The sequence below is a fragment of the Pseudorca crassidens genome, chromosome 13 (assembly GCF_039906515.1).
Source record: "Pseudorca crassidens isolate mPseCra1 chromosome 13, mPseCra1.hap1, whole genome shotgun sequence".
In the NCBI taxonomy this organism is placed as follows: Eukaryota; Metazoa; Chordata; class Mammalia; order Artiodactyla; family Delphinidae; genus Pseudorca; species Pseudorca crassidens.
This window is the reverse complement of record NC_090308.1, coordinates 15,042,564-15,065,614: the sequence shown is the minus strand read 5'-3', so window position 1 is coordinate 15,065,614 and position 23,051 is coordinate 15,042,564. Positions and strand designations below refer to the sequence as shown.

Sequence of the window (23,051 nt, the reverse complement as noted above, 5' to 3'; positions counted from 1 at the left end):
TAGAACTATTTTTATCATAATTCCTGTAGAACTGTTTAACCTCTTATTAAATATGTAATACACAGCTAATTAAAATAAACACTTAACATATCAAACTACATATCAATCCAAGTTATATGGAGTGCAATTTGGAAACCTGTTAACATTTAAACTGAGAACGCCCGATGACCCAGCAATCCCATTTCTAGAATTGTATCCAGCCATGGGAGATCAGTTAAATTAACGATGCTACGTTCACACGGTGAAATATTATGCAGTTAGTTACTTAAAATAATGAATCATTAAAAATAATATAGATTTTCATCTGAAGAAAGAGGTTTCCTCCCCTGGCATATCTTTCCTTTAGAGCAGTATCTCCACGTATAGTGTTATATTTGTCAGTGTGATTTTTCACTGAAGGTCTGACTCTTGCAGTGGATTCCAAGCTCCAAGAGACCAGGAACCATATCTCACTTGGCTCACTGGTGTGTTTGTTCTTAGTGCTTTGCACAGTATCTGGTACCTGGAAAGCTATTGGATGAATGAGTGAGTATGTGTGAGCATGCATACAGATGTTGACAAACTTCTAGAAGACTGAAACCGTTAGGTAGGGCTTATCTCTGGGTGGGAGAGTTACAGGTCAAACCTGTGTTTACACCCCTGTTCCACCACGACCTTGGGCAAGTCCCTTATCTAAGCCTTGGATATAATGACAAGAGGTCCTCAGTTATCCAATTAAATATGATTCCTTGTAAATGCCATATAAATGTTTAAACTTCTAAGTTATTTTAAATGTCCTCAACTCTCAGACCACAACCTAATACATTCTGGCTTTTATTTTTTTATTAGTGAACTTCTGCAAGACTTGGAAAACTGTGAAAATGATCCTGTGGCCATAGCAGAATGCTTTGTGTCCAAGGTAAGCAGGGTTCATCTCTCTGAGCCAACCAAGACAGAGACAGAGCACACATTGTTTTCATTTTAAGGTTAAAATGACCATTGTGTTCCAGATTGGCTGAGGTTCACCACTAATCTCTCTCACTCTGAGGGGTTTTTTTCTCCCCACTAGCTAGGGAAAAAAAAATACAAAATACAGTTCCCAGTAAGTTAGGAAATGCTAATAACTTAGTAGTTGTCCTAGAACTTGTATAGTAGCTAAATGATGTTACATATCTTTCCTAGGAAAAACTTTAAGCTTGGGAAGGGGAGAGTCCAGATTAGAGAAATGTTAGAAAAATAAGTACATACACAATACCACTAGACCAGTTACAAAAATCTGTTAGAATAGAAATAGTGTTTATATATTTATGGCAGTAGCCTAGTCATTAGGGGGATAAAGAGAGCAGAATTAGTCTCCTGCATCTTAAAAATGCACTCTAATTTTCCTACATTTTTCTTAAGTTGCACTGATGGTTTAGAAAAACACAAGGAAAGGATTTGAATTTTAAATCTTAAACGACAGTTTATATTCTGTACCCAGATAAGAGAGAGAATTCTGAAACTTACAAGGGAATCCTTTACAATAGCGGTCCCCAACCTTTTTGGCACCAGGAACCCGTTTCATGGAAGACAGTTTTTCTGCGGCGTTTGGAGGGGGGATGTCTCAGGCGGTGATGCGAGCAATGGGGAGCGATGGGCAGTGGCAGCTGAAGCTTCACTCGCTCTCCCGCCGCTCGCCTCCTGCTGTGCGGCCGGGTTCCTAACAGGCCGCGGACTGGTACTGCCCGGCAGCCCAGGGATTGGGGACCCCTGCTTGACGACATTACTTTCCCGACATACTACCTACTGTATATAGAATCTTACGTTCCTCTTAAAAATTCAACAGCTTTTGTTTAGAAAACCTCTAGCAGAAATTGTTTTTGCAGTAGAACTTCATGGGATTTTTGCAGTTGTGGTTTCAAATGTACAAAGGTTGAAGCAAAGTTCATGACTGTGCTTTGGGGTAGCCCAGAGTTAGCACCTCATTTAGAATCCTGGAGTCCAGTGTGAACTTGGAGATGTCCTCCCAGCCTGACTGGGCTCTGAGGTGGTTCCACAGGGTCATTTCTGATGCTCCAATGGTTTTGAATCCAAACATAACACTCTAGGTTCTACTCAAGTGTGGTTCCTTAAAGGCAGTGGATGGGCTTGTGTATAAAACACTCCTGACTTTGTGGGTGCGAGTGTTTGTGCCGACACGCTTACACAATTCTTTTCACAAGCGGCCTGTGTTAGAGTGAATTCTCCTGCAGGGTGGGAATTTGGAAGAGAGAAGGAAAACGAAAGAGGAAGAAATGGGTAAAAAGATACGCTGAGGGGCTTCCCTGGTGGCGTAGTGGTTGAGAGTCCGCCTGCCGATGCAGCGGACGCGGGTTCGTGCCCCGGTCTGGGAAGATCCCACCTGCCGCGGAGCGGCTGGGCCCGTGAGCCATGGCCGCTGAGCTTGCGCGTCCGGAGCCTGTGCTCCGCAGCGAGAGAGGCCGCAACAGTGAGAGGCCCGCGTACCGCTAAAAAAAAAAAAAAAAAAAAGATACGCTGAGTATATCAAAGAAGCTGTGTTACAATCACCATGGCACATAAACAACATAGAAGCTTTTGGAAACATTGGGGCTTTTACTGGTAACTGTAATCACACGTTGATTAAAGCTGGTCCGGCGTACGCTTAGCTCTGGCCTAATTATTCACATAAAAGTTTGTTGATGTGCCAGGTTGCCAGCTCCCAAATCTGATTTCTCATTGTGATATTGCCAAGTTTAATTAGAAGACTGATTATAGCGCTCCACGCTCTGGTGTGCGAGCCGGGAATCGCGAGGGAGTGTGGGGCCTGGCACAGCCTGCTTCTTACTCAGCACCCTGAAATTTGGAAGATGTTACACTTCTGACACACAGCCAGCTGCTCCCCTCTGGGGAGGAATGGAAAATCGCTTTAATTGAGAGGCCGTTAATGAAAGAGGTAAAGCTGGCGGCTGCCATCTGCTTTTATCTGAGTCACTGGGGCTTCCACAGAGAGTCATCTCTGACCTTGCTTTTGTGGTATGGAGAGGCGACAGCAGGAGGAGAATACAGGACTTCTTACCTGCTGCTGCCCATAGAAGAGCAACAGGAGCTGTTGTTGTTGAAGCCATTCTCGCGAGGGATGGGAAAAGTCCTTACCAGGCAGATGGAGCTCTCTCCCAGCTCAGTGTTTCTCCGCTCTTAGGACTCTGGAAACACCTGGAACAGGTTTCCTTGGTCTCCTGCCTTCACCTCCACCCTCATTTCCATCCCTTATCATGACTGTCAGCCAGGCTGACCCTGGGAGGAATTTAGGAGGGAGACGAAGTTCGTCTTCAGAGACCCAGCCTCCCCTTATCCTCTTCCTCTCCCCTGATGCGCGGCCCCCTCCCCACTGGAGCCTTTCTCTCTTCAGTGCCAGGCACCACCACCACTTGCTGAAATGATCCTCAAGAAAGTGCTGGTATCAGATATTGGTGTGATTGGAGTGCGTTCAAGTCAGTGTCACCTTACCCCTATGCTATGTACATAGTCAGCCTTTCTCATGGTGTCCTGTGAATAGTACCCAGGAATCAATGAGTGAGTGTGTGTGTGTGTTTTCTATACTCTGGTTATTCATTCAATAAACATTCAGATCCCCTGTGTGTTCGATTGGCCAGCCGTGACTATCGTGTTTTGGTTCTTTCATAATTAAATGTCTCATTTTGACATCATCTCTAATTGCAACTTGAAAGAGTTGAATAACCAGAAGAAAATATCTATTTTTGTATCATTTCTTGTGTGTCATTGCCTTCTTTCTCCCTAAATACTTCTGAAAAGGACTTGTGTGCATATATCCTAAGAAATAGGTGTTTAGGGAATTAACTAACTAGGAGTTATTGACTTTTGTGTAAAGCCATTATTTGAATTGTCCACAGAGCTTATAAATCTAAGATCCAATATGCATTTGCTTCTGTATTAAGAACATGTCAGTGATTTAAATCAAAACTGTCTAAGGTAGGAATAGAGCCATGATGTCACAAAACGCACAGAAATTCAGCTGTGCAGAAGCCTTGAGGCTTTATCAGGGTAGGTGTGTGTAGGTCACATAGATGATGTAATTTAAATATGTTTTCATTGAGGCCATGGTGTTTAAGTTTGGTGTTCCATATGATCCTAAAAGTCCTTAAATTTGAGGAAATCAGCCTGATAATTGTTCAATCCCAGGCTGAGGGCAGCAGGAGGCAGGAAAGGAGCAAGAAGCTGAAAGCCTGTGAGCAAACCCAGGGAAAGGCTCTAGCTTGGTGTTCATTTCCTAGAAGACCTTGGGCAGATCACTTTGCCCTTCTTATCGCTGGAGCCGGGCGGGACACTCCAGTGCCTTCAGGAGCTGAACAGGTGAACACGGTGCATGAATGGGCCCAGGTGGAGGCCAGAACCATCGAGGTACTCCTGTCTCAGGGACAGAAATGTTACCTGAAACTGTAGGCCCAGGGCCAGTGGGTCTAATACTTTTTCAAGAGAAGCCAGAAATCAAGATATTTTTATCTTCTAACTTTTTGAATTTGGCAATTAATTTAGATTTTTTTAAAAATACTATGCTTAAAATGTTGGCAGCCTACTAGGTTGGCAAGGCCGTGGGGAAACAGACACTCCTGTAATTGTGGGAAAACAAAATAGACCCTGCGGAGGAGAATTTGGCTATATCTAGCCAAATTACATGTGAATTCACCCTTTATTCTAGCAATCCTACTTCCAGAAATCTATTCCAAAGATATAGTGACAGAAACTCAACAAAGGTGATGCTATGCTTTGTAGTACTGATTGTTACAATTTATAAATCTATACGGTATATAGAAATAAATATTTTATATAAGTATAGGTACATATGCATATATAAATATATGTATAGAACTATGTAATATATGGAAGGAACCCAAATGTCCACAAAACAAAAAACTGGTTGAATAAACTATGGTATATCCACGTAATAGAATAGTACAAAGCAGTAAAAGCAAGTCAAGAATATCTCTGTATACTACTAGAAAGGGGATGGGGTGGGGAGTATAGCACTGCTGTTCTCAGAGTGTGGTCTCTGGGCCAGCAGCAGCAGCATCATACAGGAGCTTGTTAGAAAGCAGATTCTCGGGCCCCACCCAAACCTACTAAAGCAGAAACTCTAGGCGTGCAACCCAGTAATCTGTGTTTTAATAAGCCCTCGAGGTAATTCTAATACTCAAGTTTGAGAATCACGGGCATAGCTTGTTTTTCTTTATTCAGAAATAGGGGAGGTTATACCTATATGTAAATGTGTATGTTTAAAAAAATTTTTTAAGGATAAACTGTAAGATTAAAAATTGGTTCCTGATGGGGAAGGGAGGGAATAGTCTAGAATGGGAAAGATTAGAAGCCAGACATCTTTAAATGTACATTTCCTTGGAGAGTTGACTTTGAAACCATATATCTATTTTACATAGTTATAAACCAAAGTTAAAGTTTAAAACAGTCTTCAAAGCACAGGGAGATCAGCTGGGTATTTTGTGACCACCTAGAGGGGTGGGATAGGGAGGGAGGGAGGGAGTCGCAAGAGGGAAGAGATATGGGAACATATGTATATGTATAACTGACTCACTTTGTTATAAAGCAGAAACTAACACACCATTGTAAAGCAATTATACTCCAATAAAGATGTTAAAAAAATTAAATTAAAAATAAATTAAAAAAAATTTTTTTTAATTGAAAGCAAAATGAAACAATGAGTCTAATTGCATATCCAGTTTGTGGCATGACCACACAGAGGAAATTCCAATCAATTGAAAAATATGCTATGGACAAAATACAACAAATGCATCCCTAACTGTTTTCAGTAATGATATCATATATAATGGTGTTGGTATTGTTATTCTGGAATTATTGTGTATATTGTGGGATAAAGCAAATGAATATTTACATTTGTGTCACTGAGAACTGGAATTGGCAAGAGAAAGAAAATACAGAGTAAGAATGAGGCTAATTAAAAACACTGTAGTCCTGAATCTGAATTACAAGAATTAGTATGAACTAAGTATGAATTTTAGCTTTACAAAAACACCATATTCCTAGCTTTGTCCACTGAAAAGGCCTAGGAATACTAATTAACCTAGTAGCAAGAGCATCCCTAAAACTCAGATTGTGGTTTCCACATACTACTTCCTACCTAAAGGAATCAGGGCTCTGCGAAGAATGAGTGTAGGGAAGTAAATATACAAGATAGTCTGGAACATCTTGTCACATCAGAAAACAAGGAAGCAGCTGGAGGCTGTAGGTCACGAATACTCAAGAAGAGGCTCCTACTGGGCAAAGATGGGATCATTTGAGCATCAGTAAAGATAACTAACTGAAAACAACTGAAAATCATGAAATATGTTTATATTCATGAAATCACAGTGATATAAAAAAAAAAAAAAACCCAAGCCCTTTGCAGGATGTTAGAGAACCGAGGCATTATTTTGAAAATCAAGGAAAAGAATCAAGCATTTATCCTGCCTTTCCCATACAAACCACAAACTGCAGGGTAACCAGTCTAAGGCAGTTCCTTTTTTGGAAAGATTTTGGCTAATAAATGAAGACAGAATAGTAGACTAGAAATATCACCATGTTGTAACCCCTCATGAATTAACAGATCTAAGCAATAATTACCAATGGTTATTTTTTAAAATAAATTTATTTTATTTATTTATTTTTGGCTGCATTGGGTCTTCGTTGCTGCATGCAGGCTTTCTCTAGTTGCGGCGAGCGGGGGCTACTCTTCGTTGTGGCACGCGGGCTTCTCATTGTGGTGGCTTCTCATTGCAGAGTATGGGCTCTAGGTGCGTGGGCTCAGTAGTTGTGGCTCGCGGGCTCTAAAGCGCAGGCTCAGTAGTTGTGGCGCCCGGGCTTAGCTGCTCTGCAGCGTGTGGGATCCTCCCGGACAAGGGCTCGAACCCGTGTCCCCTGCATTGGCAGGCAGACTCTTAACCACTGCACCATCAGGGAAGCCCACCAATGGTTATTAACATCACAGAAAGAGAGAACCAGACATCATATGCCTCCCGATTTAAGTGTAGTCTAACCTATGATGTACTCGGGCCAAATTATGAAACCTAAGTCTGATCAAACCTCTCCTAAACCACAAAGAGGAGGACAGGGGACACCGTAAAGGAAGCCATAGGGATGTGATCAGCAAACTGAGACTGTGGGAGACTCTGCAGGGCAAACCATCTGGTTTTTCTTCAACTTAATTGCAAGGGGAAAATAAGAGGGGGAATTTATAGATTAGAAGGAACTTAAGAGATATCAACAATATCAAGTTGCTGTGTGTGGGTGTTATTTGGATTCCAAAGCAAACAGCAAACTATAATTTAAAAAAAGAAAATAGGAATACTGATGACAAACCCTCATGAGAGTATGGAGTTATTTATTTATTTTACATTTTATTGAAGTATAGTTGATTTGTAATGTTGTGTTTAATTTCTGCTGTACAGCAAAGTGACTCAGTTATACATATATCTGTTCTTTTCATATTCTTTTCCATTATGGTTTAACACAAGATATTGAATATTTAGTTCCCTGTGCGATACAGCAGGACCTTTTTCTTTATCTATCCTATATGTAATAGTTTGCATCTGCTAATCCCAACCTCTCAGTCCTTCCCGTGGAATTATGTAAATATGATAATAGCATTGCAGTGATGCTTCTTTTTAAAAGCCCTCCTATTAAAGATATATACTTTTTTTTCCTAAACATCTTTATTGGAGTATAATTGCTTTACAATGGTGTGTTAGTTTCTGCTGTATAACGAAGTGAATCAGCTATATGTATACATATATCCCCATATCCCCTCCCTGTTGTGTCTCCCTCCCACCCTCCCTATCCCACCCCTCTAGGTGGTCACAAAGCACCGAGCTGATCTCCCTGTGCCGTGAAGCTGCTTCCCGCTAGCTATCTATTTTACGTTTGGTAGTGTATATATGTCCATGCCACTCTCTCACTTCGTCCCAGCTTACCCTTTCCCCTCCCCGTGTCCTCAAGTCCATTCTCTATGTCTGCATCTTTATTCCTGTCCTGCCCCTAGGTTCTTCATGACCTTTTTTTTTTTTTTTTGTATAAGTGAAATGATATTATGTCTAGAATTTGTTGATGAGGAAACCTGGAATATGATCATAGCAAAAGGCAAGAAGCCCCCATTCGTTAGCCAAATATTTAAGCATTTGAGGCATTGCTGCCACGCTGGACGCATACAGGTGAGTAGACTTGTATCCTGCTCTGAAAAAAATTTCACCTTCATAGGAGAGATGGGGATTCAGTAGTTCAACAGACATTATGTGCCAGATGAACACAGTAGGGCCCCCTGTTGCAGGAACACAGCGTAGAGTGGGAGACAGACAGACATGCAGAAAATGTCATTATCGTTCGGCAAACGCTGCAAGATGGGCTGGTACTGGGTGTTGTGAGGTCCCAAGTAGGAGCAGTGGGCTCGGCCCAAGGACTCAGAAAGTCCCCTTAGAGGAAATAAAGCCTCAGTTCAATGTCAAGTGGCGCCTGGTAGCTACCCGATGAAAAATGTGGGAAAGACAGTGGGCAGAGAGAACTGCACACACAGGGCTTGAAAGTGTGCAGCGGCTCTCTTGTGCCCTGCACATGCCTCCAACATGTTCTGACCACGTGATATTTAAATTTTCTACCTATATTTCTCTCTCACACTGCAAATCCCCCAGAGGACCATGAGCATCTGGGAGCAGAAACCCTACTGTCTTCCTCTTCCTATTTGCCCTCAGATTCAGCTAAACAGCGGATGCTCAGTAAGTGTTTAATGAACTCAGATGAGTTCAAGTGCACATGGATTCTAGGTATAACCCAAGGTAGATAAAAAGGCACGGATGAGGGCTTCCCTGGTGGCGCAGTGGTTGAGAGTCCGCCTGCCGATGCAGGGGACGCAGGTTCATGCCCCGGTCCGGGAAGATCCCACATGCCGTGGAGCGGCTGGGCCCGTGAGCCATGGCCACTGAGCCTGCGCATCCGGAGCCTGTGCTCCGCAACGGGAGAGGCCACAGCAGTGAGAGGCCCGCGTACCGCAAAAAAAAAAAAGGCGTGGATGATTGCCACAGGGGCTCAGGAGACAGGCCAGTGTGGTTACAGGAACAAATTTAAAGGTATGAATGATATATCTTTTCTTTGTAATCGATTGTTGTTGTCTCTGCTTTTTTTGCCCATAAAATTTCTTTTGTTTCCTTGCAGAGTGAAGAGTTCCACATTTACACCCAGTATTGCACTAACTATCCGAGGTACGCCTTGTGAATGTGCAGGAGTATCTTCATATTGTTTTAAGTCAGTCTGTGCAGTGTAAGTGGTCGGTAGGCGTTATGTGCCTGGCACTGCGCTGAGTACTGTGGGGAAACTGCAAACATGCTGAGAACGGACCACAGGGTACCCAGATACTGATGCATTCAGGCTTAGGGACTCCCTAGCAGAGCCAGCACAGGGAAAAATTGTGAAAGACCTTAAAGGAGACCAAAAAGATTGTTAGGTTTCCCTCAGTGGAAAACTGAGTAAACCAATTGTGTTTGGCTAGAAGTCTTATCTATTAACCCTTTTGTATATGTGCCATGTTTTAAAGAATATGGGGTGCACTGCTAGCGAGTTTATATAATCTAGCTGGGGATAAAATATGTTTTATTTTTGCCATATAAATTTTAGGAACTGCACAAGTTTTATGGAGTTCAGAGAAAGGAAAAAACATGATAAGCTTATGTGAGAAAAGAGGACTCATCATCCCACCCAGATCATTGCTTCAGTTTTGCTCACACTGGGGGTGTCGGCAAGAGGACCGTTTAGGGAGCAGCCTCTGGCCAATATAGTGACCATTGCAGTAAGGGAGTCAGGCCTAAGACCACAGCTCACACTGTAGGAAAGTCTTTTTTCTGCAAAAGACATTTATTGAGCACTTACTGATTTCTAGGTACTACGCTCAATCCTGTAAATACAAAATGTGGTTGAATTTAGTTTTCCCAGGAATCTAGAGATATTGAGGGATTAAAGAAAAGCAGAGAACACACTGACAGCACAGTGCCTGGCCCCTGATAGGTCCTCAGCAAGTGCTACCTCCTCATCATCCCTGCCCCATCCCCACTGCGTGGATGAAATCATTGAGCCTCCAACAGGTTTATTGATTTTACAAGGGTCACATAGCTGATAAGTGACCAAATCTGGCTGGGATTTGAACCAAAGTTGGTCCAGCCTCAAACCTCATGCTACTACATCCCTGTAAATTTTCTGAAGCTTTGTGATTCCCCTCACCCCATACCTTTCTACTGTCTGTTTGCCCACGTGACTAGCAGGACTTGAGTTGTTATGTTAGGGATGGACCGGGAAGAGAGCTCGGGGGATTTTATCTGTAGCCAGTCTTGGTAGAGGCATGTCCCTAAGGATAAAGTGGGTGGTGGGGTCCACCTAGAAGAGAAGCCAGTAGACTGAGCCCCTTGTGTCACTGTGTTCAGGAAGAACAAGCGGGTCATTCCTGCTCCGGGGCGGCCCTGGAAAGCCAGTGTGGATTAAAAGACATGAAGGCAGAGGCTCAGGCTTACTGATGGCAAAATACTTTCCATTGGAGGATTTTCATCTCCTCCTCTAAATATTGGTCAGGATATCATGCTATGGTGATTTATTTGGTTGGGGGTCAAGCATGCTTTTCTCAGGTTTCCCTAAAAACAAAACAAAACAACACCCCACATGCAGATTAGTACATTTATTCATATCCTTATCTGTAGACCTACCCACAGTTTACACAGTTTCACTTAAGCAATGTTGTTTCCACCTCTCTCCTGAAGATATCAGGAAATTGTAGGATGCCCCAACTAAAGCTATGGTCCTTATGCTAAAAGCCAGCGTTGCACCACACCCTAATGCAGAGAAATCAAAGAATCAGCCCTCAACTTCTCCACAACACTTCCTCCTGTGGGAAAGGAAAAAACATTCCAACTCTGAAGAATCAACAAAATTCTGGACCCAATTATCAGGATCTAAGATGCTAGAGGGGCTTATTTGGAGGATTATGTCTGTGTAAATTTCATTATAAACATGTCATTTGAAGAAATATCTTCTGAATGTGCAATTTTGGAAGTTTATGTTAAGAAGAATTTTCTGACAGTAATAAGAACAGAGGGCACAGAACGAAGGCAGCTTTTATAAACTACACTGCTTCAGGGTCAGGGGATAGGCACAGTCATTTGTGCAGGACATTTCTGAGAGCCTGTCCTTCGTAGGGCACAAGTCCAAGCTTGGTGTACACTGGCAGGAAATAGGAACGAATATCCCTCGCCTTCTAGCAGTTTATATTGTTTTGAGAGTCGGAACTGAACCAAATGCAATAGTGGAACAGCCGTTAGGAAAGATCAAATCAATGAATACAAGTCAATGTAGTACCAACTCAGTCATATGTAATAGAAGCTAAAGATGCATGAGATAAAGGAGGAGTAAGTCCCAGCGAGGAGAAATCAGGACAGTTTCCAGGAGGAAGTGTTTTTTACCTTGGGTCTGACTTTGAAGAAGGAAAGAAACGTGTTAGCAGGGAACTGCTCCCCAGGCCCTCTCAGTGAAGCGGGCACATCCGGTTCTTGCCCAGTTGTGTGGTTTTCATATCCATAGAAAAAGATTTCTTCCTGTCCCCTTGCCTCCCATCAATTTGCTCTCTGAGGCCCGAGATTTCCCTCCCCCGTCTTCACAAGCCCATGAGCGCCAGGTGTTTCAGCCCATCTGACAACGCGTCTTTCCACTTCGGATCCAGGCTGGTGATATTGAATGTCGCCTGCACACCTTGACAGATGTCTTTCTTCATACCAGTCATGCCCCAGTGACTTTGCTGGGAAGAGGCACAAGCCCTCCCTCTTGTCCCCAGGGAGGAGCACAGACCCGCTCAGGTCATTGTTCTCGGATGTCTCCCCGTGGCCTGAATCCGGAGTTCAGTGCGCTCAGGATTTCTTGCAGGTGTCTTACCCTTGGGCAAGAACTCAAAACTTCAGATGGTTAGAAGGCCAGTGGGCAGCTGATTCTGACTCTAAAGAACCTTAGAAAAGTCCCTAGGTTACATGATGAAGAATAGTTTTGAAATCTTAAGGGAAAAATAAAACCATTTGAACAGATATTTCTCCAAGCAATCAGGCACGAAAGGGATTCTGATCGCTTAATTAGGAGACTTCCATCCATGTCACTTCCTTCCAAGGAGTTTTATTTTGTTGTTTGGCTCTGTTTTTCTAAATTAATTCTGAAAACATATTACTGAGTTGGGGAGAAAGGGGCTGAAATTACTTCCACCTGCTTCCTTCTAAGTCATGAGACCATAAGATTTTAATTTACGTGTGTATGTGCAACTATACAAGCCCACCAGCTTGCTTTATGTATAAGATATGAGCATTGTTTCAACGATCCGTCTAGGATGTTTGGGGGCCGTACTTATTGGGGAGCTGAGGTGGAGGAAGAATTCTGACCTACTTTTCTAATACGCTCTGTAAGGCACGCTCCTTAAGGACCAAGGTTATCCAACTGTTTCAAGAGCTGAATTTAGAATGAGGCGAGTCACTTGGCGGTGGAAAGAAGGATCTATTCAGAGATTCTCAAAGGAAAGTTCCTCGGGGGATGGGGTCTCCAAAGACCTGCACATAATGTCATGCACTTTGTGCATTTATTTAAAGGCAACCGGCAGAGGGGGTGGCAGACGTCCGGCACGGGGCTGGATCTACTGGGAAGAAGGCACTCCTTTTGTTTAGTACAAAGGTGCCCACTCTTTGCAATCTAACTTGAAAACTGAATACAGATGTGTATTTGAGCACTGCACAAAGATGCCAAGATGGGACATAATTAGGGGCTAACGTCCAATTTAAATCCCCTTTGCAAAGCCCTGTGTCCTGGCAGGGGCAGCATCTCCCTGGAGGAAGGAGCTTCCTGCTTAGATGCCATGTGTCCATGTTTTACTACCTTCTTATAGTGTCTTTTTCTAATTCACCCACCCAGAGGGACACCTTTTCTTAACCTGCCCAGAAGCATTCTAGCTTCTCTAGCTCTTACCTGTTTTAAGGTATCAGCACACTCCAGCGTTTAAAACTTGAATGCTCGTGTCAAGCGTTACAATTTAGATTTTAAAATATTTCTTCTTGGGCTTCCCTGGTGGCGCAGTGGTTGGGAGTCCGCCTGCCGATGCAGGGGACATGGGTTCGTGCCCCGGTCCGGGAAGATCCCACATGCCGCTGAGCGGCTGGGCCCGTGAGCCATGGCCGCTGAGCCTGCGCGTCCGGAGCCTGTGCTCCGCAACGGGAGAGGCCACAGCAGTGAGAGGCCCACGTACCGCAAAAAAAATAAAAAATAAAAAAATAAAAAATAAATATTTCTTCTTCTTGCAGATCCGTGGCTGTGCTAACAGAGTGCATGAGGAACAAGATGCTGGCCAAATTCTTCAGGGAACGTCAGGAAACTTTGAAACACTCACTGCCTCTGGGGTCCTATCTCTTGAAACCAGTTCAGCGGATTCTCAAGTATCATCTCCTTTTGCATGTAAGTTTCTGCCTGCGCTTGAAGGACTTTCTAGGGGATGGGGATTTTGTGTGTATATGTTAAGTTTAGGAGAAAAAAAAATCAGAAAAAGCTGTGGACATATGGAAACATTTTCCACACTCATACTTTACAACTGACTAATCTGCTTTGAGGAATTAGAGATATTTATATTCTAGGCCTGCAACCTCATTGACAACAGCCAAGTCAAAAGATTCATTTTGGCTCTGATGGTGATAGGGCTTAGGAGTGACAGTTTCAGGCAGGGAGCTATCATTCATGAACAACAGATCTTTTTGTTAGGTTTTATTTTATTTCCATGAGCCCGGATTCAGTAGGCAGTTGGGAGGGAGAGCTGTTTGTCATAGATTGGCTTGTGTAGGGGCAACGAGAAGGGGCTGAAAGGGGAGAAGACAGATGAGCAGCGTGATGAATGATCTTCGAGCTGGGCCTCCCATCACTTCAGGGTCTGTTTTCTTTATATCATTTCCCATTATTTGTACAAAATTCAAGGAGACCTTAGAAACAAAAGTAGACATGGCTCTCATACATTCTCATTTCTTATCTTCTAAGGAAGCTGATAAAAACGGGAAATAGTGTTCTTGAAAGTAATTTCATTCTATAAGTAGGATTGATTGCCTTTGCAACTTGAGAAAGACAGGATAGCAGAGAGGTTGGGAGCAGGGCTCTGGGGCAAGACTGCCCGGGTTCAAATCCTGTACATTTCCCACGTTCGTGGTGCCTCGCAGGCAGTCAATAAAAATGAGCTATTATTTTTATTTTATTATTTTTAATACTGCATTAAAAATCTTTTTTAAAAAAGATTTAAATCCAGAGCTCCTATGTGTATCAACATGCCTGCAATTTACTTGTATCACTTTTTAAATGATTCCAGGTTTCTAACTTGGATAGGCATTCCAAGATTGCTCAGTTCATACACATTTAAAAGTTTAAGAACTCTTTATGGTCCAACTTTACCAGAAATTTCTCAGCTTTGTCTTTTTGCCTGCCTGGCTCATCTTGGGAGAATCTTGCATCCTGTGAAGCCACATCAGGGATATTACTTTAACTGTTCGATTGGTTTTAATGACCTTTAAATTTAGTGGGATTAATTTACTAAATCAATGTCCAAATAATTCTTTAAAAAAGAATAGCTCTCCCAGGATAGATCTTTCCTGGACTCTGCTAATATGGCATTTAAAACTAGTATGTCCCAGTAATCTCTGTTTATGGCTTTCTAGACAGTAAGTCAATCAAAAGAAAAGTCTCGGACCTCCGTTATATAAGCATGTCAGATATAACAAGTCAAGATTCTTACAAAAAGTTAACTGCTAGGAAGAACAGCCCTTACCCTCTAAATTAAAAGCTGGTGTCTTAGTTCACGCTGCTATAACAAAATACCATAGACTGGGTGGCTTAGACAACAAACATTTATTTCTCACAGTTCTGGAGGCTGAAGTCCAAGATCGGGGGCCAGCATGGTTGAGTTCTGGGTTGCACACTGCCTTCTTCTCCTCATTTCCTCGCATGGTGGAAAGAGGCAAGACTGTGCTCTGGGCTCTCTTTTATGAGGGCACTAACACCATTCACGAGGGCTCCACCCTCATGGCCTAACCAGCTCCAAAGGCCCTACCTCCTAATACCAGCACCTTAGAGGTTAGGATTTCAACATATGAATTTGTGGAGGGCACAAACATTCAGCTCATAACAGCTGATAGTGAAGATAAAAGGGAAGAACAGTGGTTAGATTAATTTAAAACTAATTGCCTGGAGTATTTTTGCTTTTATAATTGGTTTAGAGTGTTCCTTCTATATCATGCACATCACTTCAAAGTTGTGTAGCCACCTGTGAAAATCCCCACAGAAATACACTCTGTACTTCTGAGTCTGTCTATTGATGAACAGGATTGCCTCTCAGACTAAAAGAAGACGTAATTATTTTTTTAAGTTTTCTCTTGATCTTAAACTTACCTGGGAGTTGTTAGTTTAGTGATACAGTTTCATAGGACCTTTCTAACAGCTGAGTCTGAGTGCAGAAATAAAATGTAAATTCCTTTCCAGTTTCTAGCTGGATGGAAAATTTGAGGATTCAGTAAAAGTAAACAAAGTGTGACTAAAAAACAAGGGAACTAATCTTCATAATTTATACCATTAGATTCAACCTCCACCCTTGAGCTTAACATCTCTGCATGATAAGTGTCATAGGAACAGTCTAATTGACTAATATCTTCTTACTCTTTTAGATACTTACATTGGAATTTAGATACTTAAAACTTATTGTTGCTCTTTGAAGACGATACAGCTTCAATTAAATAAGCATTTATTTACCACCCAGATCTCTGGTGGGCACTGTTGAGAACATAAAGGACTAAAGGAACTATGCAACAGTCCCTATCCTTAAACTCACAGGAGTCTAGGGACATGTGTCTTATGTACTTAGAAGAATTAGATTATAATCGTGTCCCCTTCTCACCTCCCTGGGATTATGGAACTCCAGGGCTCAGAAAAGTGCTGGTGTTACATCCTTCTGACCATCAGAGAGTGAATACTTGAACCATGAGATATCTCTCAGCACTCTGAAGGATTATCTTTAGTGAATTTCATGAACTAGTGAAAGGCTTTAAAGGCTTTCAAGCCTTGACTACATGAAAATGTCTTGCTGTATAGGTATTTTTTTAATATAATATTCATTGGTTTTTGTTTTGCTTTGTTTTGAGGCCATTACATATTAAGCCCTGTGTGTTAGTTTTGCTTCCTCTGGGAGAAAAAAAAAAAAAATGTTTCCTATGTAGTAAGAGTGAGAACCATATTACTGAGAACTACACTGGCCAACAGGAAGTTCAGAAATCTCCAACTATAATATCAACTCTCTTATCTATTATAATCACTCTAATATCTCTGTGAGACTTAATGGCCTGTATACTTGTTTTGTTTCATCCTCCTTGTCAAATTCCTCCTTATGCAATTCTCATCGACTTCTATTTTTCCTAGCTCCATTCTTATTCGTATTTTACCATTTTGTTGTAGGTATTTCTGGTAGTTATCTCAGAATCTTAAGGAAAGATGATAGTGTGTAAATAAGCAAAAATAAAATGAGAAACTAATCACAGAAGTGCCTTTTGTTTCATTGAGTATATAAGAAAAAAATTTTGAAAATAACTAGGGTTGGGTGTTTTGGGTTTTTTTTAAAGGAAATAGAAAATCACCTTGACAAGGACACAGAAGGCTACGATGTGGTGCTTGATGCTATAGACACGATGCAGCGAGTAGCCTGGCACATCAACGACATGAAGCGGAAGCATGAACACGCCGTCCGGTTACAGGTGAGGCCTCAGGGTGGCAGTACCTGGTGGGGCTGCGGCCCTATGACTTATCATTTCCCAAATCAGATATTAAGGCTGTTCAGTGTTGCACGTCATTCATGGCCTTCATCATAGATCTCCTTGAGAAAAGATCAGGACATCGATAATACTGATCATTATTTACTGGCTATTAAAGAGAAAGGTACATTGTAACGTTCAAACTAATAGTTTGCTCATAGCCCCTTCCGCGACCCAAATTAAAAATTTGAGTCTCCCAAGGCCTTATTTTATATTAATTACCAATAAGCAATTCTTGTTGAAAGCAACTCTCTCCAAACTGCTTTTTTTTTATATATATATAAATTTATTTATTTTGGGCTGTGTTGGGTCTTTGTTGCTGTGCGCGGGCTTTCTCTAGTTGCAGAGAGCAGGGGCTACTCTTCCTTGCGGTGCGCAGGCTTCTCATTGTGGTGGCTTCTCTTGTTGCGGAGCACGCGCTCTAGGCACGCGGGCTTCAGTAGTTGTGGCTCACGGGCTCTAGAGCGCAGGCTCAGTAGTTGAGGCACACGGGCTTAGTTGCTCTGCAGCACGTGGGATCCTCCTGGACCAGGGCTCAAACCCATGTCCCCTGCATTGGCAGGCGGATTCTTAACAACTGCGCCACCAGGGAAGCCCTCCAAACTGTTTAAAGGGATTTTAAGCCTCTGTTCCTCTCTCACTAGTTCATGCAAAATCATGAGGTGGCAAACAAGTGGTGATGGGACGGGGACTCAGAGGAAGGAGAGCTGAGTCTGGAGCCAGGTCCTTGACAGTTTCACTGGGGAGGAGACTCACCACTGCATTTTAGATTCCTCACTTTTAAAATAAGACACGTTTACTAAGATCCCTTCCATTGTCAACATTTTGAGCCCTAAATTCCTGGGAACTTTGGATAGATGCTAAGTCAGCAATCATGTCCTGGGCATCTCAAAAGATGCATTATTTAAAAACAAAAGGTCACGTGGGCCCAGAGGCTAGTCCTAAGCTCCTTGTTGCCCCTGGAATAAAAGCAAAGCTCAGGGTGACTCCATGCTATGCAGAGCACCTACATCTGACTCAGGAGCGAAAAGAGCTACGCTCTTCAGGCCATACCTCTGAACAAAACGCAAGGTTTCGGGACTTCCGTGGTGGTACAGTGGTTAGGAATCCACCTGCCTATGCAGGGGGACACGGGTTCCAGCCCTGGTCTGGGAAGATCCCACATGCCGTGGAGCAACTAAGCCCACGTGCCACAACTACTGAAGCCCGCGCGCCTAGAGCCCATGTTCCGTAACAAGAGAAGCCACCACAATGAGAAGCCCGCACACCACAATGAAGAGTAACCCCCGCTCGCCGCAACTAGAGAAAGCCTGTGCACAGCAGTGAAGACCCAATGCAGCCAAAAAAAAAAAAAACTCTAGGTTTCATCTATAGGCAGCCAGAGTGTGGTATGACGCAATTGACTATCAAAAATCAAAGGAAGATGACATTCTTTTTATTTTTTTTATTCCTTTATTTTTGGCCACGTTGGGTCTTCGTTGCTGCACACGGGCTTTAGTTGCGGCGAGCAGGGACTACTCTTCATTGCGGTGCGCGGGCTTCTCATTGTGGTGGCTTCTCTTGTTGCGGAGCACAGGCTCTAGGCACGTGAGCTTCAGTAGTCGTGGCACATGGGCTCAGTAGTTGTGGCTCGCGGGCTCTGGAGCGCAGGCTCAGTAGTTGTGGCGTGCGGGCTTAGTTGCCCTGCAGCATGTGGGATCTTCCCGGACCAGGGCTCGAACCTGTGTCCCCTGCACTGGCAAGCAGATTCTTAGCCGCTGCGCCACCAGGGAAGTCCAAAGGAAGATGACATTCTAATCTTCCAGGCCGTATCTGCTTTGTATAGCAGTAAGAAAGGTTTTATGCTTCATCATTCAAGTGTTTTGTGGCATAACGTCAGACATAATGTGTGTTAGATATTCAGAAATGGCTAACTGACTGGTTTTTCATAGCTTAAGAGTCTGTCTAGCAGTCTGAAGACACCACTAAATCAGACTCTGGCTCAGACTTACCTCCATTTCTATCTTCAACCAATGAAGTTTTAGGTGGTTTTATGGGCTGCTCAATTAAGTGCTGTTTGTGAATGTTTTCATTTTTCCAAAATAACAACATCAGCTTCCTTTAGAAACGTTGATAGGGATGTACAGTAAATCCTAAAGAAACTTCAAAGTCATGCTATCGATATTTATGAAGTTCCGTTAAAAACACAGTGGCGAAGAAACATTCATTTCCTTTTCCCAGATGAATGGGGATTAACATCAGGAAATTTCTGAGATGTATCTTGTGTGATTTTCCTCAGGCTTTCATTTTGCGTTACTTATTTGTGGTGTGAGTTCGATTTCTGGAAAGAGGTTTTTCAGGTCAGTAGCTCTGGGGGTGTTCGTCCAGAGAATGCGGGTGAGCACATCATGAGAAGGACAGCTGAGAAGGCCACACACCAGCAGCCTCCTTACCTGGCTTGTGAAAGACAGTTCCACTGCCTTAGTAGAGGGATTATGGAGGGATGGAAAGAAGTAATTGGCAACTCGTCAGTTAACAACTTGATTCATTTCTGTTAACCCTGAAGTGACACCAGCCATAAATGCAGACACATCAGACACCACGCAGGGCCCTTAGCCCCCGTCGCAGGTATTTAGACGCCATTCTTGAGGCTCAGCAAATGGGCCCCTGTGTCCTCGCCGTCTTGCCTTCCCACCTCCTGTTTAATCACAGGGAACGTTCACTGTTTCAGGAGATACAGAGTTTGCTCACCAACTGGAAGGGGCCAGACCTGACCAGCTACGGGGAGCTAGTTCTCGAGGGGACCTTCCGCCTCCAGCGGGCCAAGAATGAGCGGACGCTCTTCCTCTTTGACAAGCTGCTTCTCATCACCAAGAAGAGAGACGACACGTTTACGTACAAAGCTCACATCCTGGTAGGTCCGAATAGAGGTCCCGGGCGAGGACTGGGGCGCTGCTTCCATCCTCTTGCGAGCCTGCCTCCCCCTCTCTGCCCGCCCCTCCAGTGCGGCAACCTCATGCTGGTGGAAGTGATCCCAAAGGAGCCCCTCAGCTTCAGCGTCTTCCACTACCAGAACCCCAAGCTGCAGCACACCGTTCAGGTACCAGCACCCCCTCGCCTCCCCGCCCTTGTGCGTCACGGCTGGAGGCCTTTGCAGGACTTTCTGGCCACCTCGCGTGTGTCCCATCCAGTCCGAGGGTCTTAGGAGTGTCTGTGTCTTGCGACTAGCGGGGTGGCGTGACTGTCCACATCTCCTCCCGGTAGGCAAAGTCGCAGCAAGACAAACGCCTGTGGGTTCTGCACCTCAAGAGGCTGATCCTGGAGAATCACGCGGCGAAGATTCCAGCTAAGGTAAGACCGTGAGGGCCGCAAACAGTAACACTGAAAGGAATTCAAGTCCCAGAAAGACAGCCTGACGGCAGCAAATGTGCATCTTCCAGATTAAGACAGTTGAGAGGCTACGTAAGGATCAACCGAACCAGCCATTGGTACTGAAACGATTCATATGTAGGGAGACTCGGTGGAGAGTTTTTGGTTTGTTGTTGTTCCTTTTGTGGCTTGAAAGAAGAAAAGTAAGGAAAAGACTGTAAGGGAATTTCTAGAGAACTAGTAGAACATAAAGGCAGTTCTGAGAATTATTCAAAGGTGTGCTAAGCACCTGGGGCGGATAAAGCTGGCTTAGGCTCTGTGGGAAGCAAGACCCAGACTCAGCCGTGAAGGAATTTGCAGACCAGGGAGCTGGTCGTATAAATGATGTGATGAATTAATAGAGGTATAAGCCAAGTATTGTGGAAGAATAGTGTTCAAGTTTACAGTCGAGTGAGGAGAGGAAAGAAAATGCCTGTTTGCTCAGTCTTGAAGGAGGAGGAATTTTTTTATTAAGTGGGGGAAAAGAAAAAGGGAAACCAAGCTGAGAGAACAGCATAAACAAAAAACAAGGAGGTGTGAACAGGGGCCCTGTGTTCACAGCACACAGAGTGTGCCCGGACGGAAAGGTCGAGTCCTCAGGAGATGGAGTAGCACGTAAGACTAGAAACGTGGAAAGCAGTCAGCCGGCCTTTGAAGGGCTTTGAACACATACACTGAGGAGCCTGGATTTTCGTGGTGGGAAACGACTGAAGGCTTTGTGGGGGGGCGTGGCATGGGCCGCCCTGTGTTCTGACAGTGTAACTTTGGGACAGTGTGACGGTTCAGCTGGCGGAGTGTGAGTGGCGGCAGGAGAAGAATTAGCAGGCTTCCACAGTGGCCTAGAAGAGAGACGAGGGGCACTGCCAGGGAGCATAAGAGATGGGGGGAGAGGCAGAGCCCATCGTGGAACCAGGGGGAACAGGATTTTGCCCACCAAGTGCATGAGGAGAGGGAGAAATAAAAGTCAAGGATGAGTCAGGAGTTGGGCCAAGAGGATGGTGTTGTGAGTTCCAAGACGGGTTGCCCAGGGGAGGGACCGATTGGATGGGCCTCAGAGGGAGCAGCAGGGACACATGCGCAGGGGCGGCTCAGCTGCAGGGAGAGACGCAGGTCTCTCCACACAGTCACCGAAGCCCCGAGATTTGATAGGAGGACCCACACAAACGTGTAAAGGAAAGACGGACCCCTGGGAATCCCAACATCTAAGTGACCAGCAAGGGTTGGGGGATTTGCAGAAGAACCAAAGGCAGAGCAGCGGAATGAGGCAGTAAGAAAACCGAAGGAGAAAAGTGTGGTAACAAAGGAAGGAATGTCTCCGAGAACGAGTGGAGTAACCATCTCAAAGCCTGCAGAGATGAAGACAGATTCGAACAGAAAAGTACATATTAGATTTGGCAACTGAGAGATAAGGGCGAGAGGGCGGTGGGTGGACAAGCAAGGGAGAAGTAAGGAACAGACTGGGTGTAGCCTTCTTTTTTAAACAAAGTTCAGAAGAGACAAACGGTGGTAGTTTGAGGGGAGGTAAGATCAAAGCAAGATGCTTTGCCCTCATGAAGAATACGGTGGACATGTAGGCTAAGGGGACAGGGAAAGAGAACAGGAGACAGTAAAGATAAGAGGTGGAACACCCCTTGGAATGTGACCCCAGGGAGATGGCAGAATAGGATCATCCTTAACCCCCGAATTTCGGGGATGGGGGCATGTACTGTAAATACAGTCTAATAAAAACATTAGATCGTGAACTTGATGCTGGAAGCTCAAAACTTCTTATTTACTGAAAAAGTATGCAAGAATGGCTAATGCACGCCTCCATATGTTTGCAATATGGCTTTTGAAAACACTTAAAGGATAGAAGTAATCCCATTGGTCTTAGGAACCAGAAACTTGGTGCGGCTCCATACAAAGGTAATCAATCTATTCGCCTCTTCTACGCTAATTACACTATTTATATTCACTTTACCAGTAGGTGTAGGGGTTAGTCTTGGAAAGGGTCAGAAATATCTTCCCTGAGCCCGGGGAGAAGAAAAATGAGAAAGGATAAACTTTGAGGTGGACTTGAGGGAGCTGAAAGGGTTTGCCTTCACTGAAGTTGGTGGTAACGGCATCTACTGGGTGAGTGAAGCAAAGATGGGGCTGGATGTCCGAGGGAAAGTGGAGGGGTTCAGAACACGTGCTAAAGAACACAGGCTAGGGACTTCCCTGGTGACGCAGTGGCAAAGAATCCACCTGCCATTGCAGGGGAAACGGGTTCGATCCCTGGTCCAGGAAGATCCCACATGCCGCAGAGCAACTAAGCCCGTGCGCCCCAACTACTGAGCCTGCTCTCTAGAGCCTGCGAACCACAACTACTGAGCCCACGAGCCACAGCAACTGAAGCCTATGTGCCTAGAGCCCATACTCCACATAAAGAGAAGCCACTGCAATGAGAAGCCTGCACACCACAACAAAGAGTAGCACCCGCTCGCCGCATCTAGAGAAAGCCCGTGTGCAGCAATGAAGACCCAATGCAGCCAAAAATGAATAACTTAAAAAAAAAAACTAAAAGGAAAGAAAGAAAGAACACAGGCTAGCAAGTCAGTAGGGATGACTACAGTAATCTGTGAAAGGATCCTAGGCCCACTGAAGCTGGCCACCATGAATGTGTGTGTTGATCCAGCAACTTCAACATTAGTGTTGAGCCATGGGGCGCAGGTGGGTTCCCCAAGGCTGAGGACTGGCAGAGCGGTGAGGGTGAAGGTTAAGTGGGCATGGGAAGACAGTGCCACCCAGCATCCCACCTGCAGTGACTGAGCATGA

General features: G+C 44.2%; 1 protein-coding gene across 3 annotated transcripts in view; it reads left to right on the top strand.

The window, feature by feature from the left end:
* PLEKHG1 (pleckstrin homology and RhoGEF domain containing G1) overlaps positions 1-23,051 on the top strand; it is a 228,083-nt gene that overhangs the window by 180,340 nt on the left and 24,692 nt on the right. For all 3 annotated transcript variants that reach the window (XM_067701771.1, XM_067701772.1, XM_067701773.1), the window contains 7 exons: positions 829-898; positions 9,187-9,233; positions 13,341-13,491; positions 16,680-16,811; positions 19,579-19,761; positions 19,852-19,947; positions 20,112-20,198. In XM_067701771.1, coding sequence (XP_067557872.1) covers positions 829-898; positions 9,187-9,233; positions 13,341-13,491; positions 16,680-16,811; positions 19,579-19,761; positions 19,852-19,947; positions 20,112-20,198 — 766 coding nt within the window. The remainder of the gene's footprint in view (positions 1-828; positions 899-9,186; positions 9,234-13,340; positions 13,492-16,679; positions 16,812-19,578; positions 19,762-19,851; positions 19,948-20,111; positions 20,199-23,051) is intronic.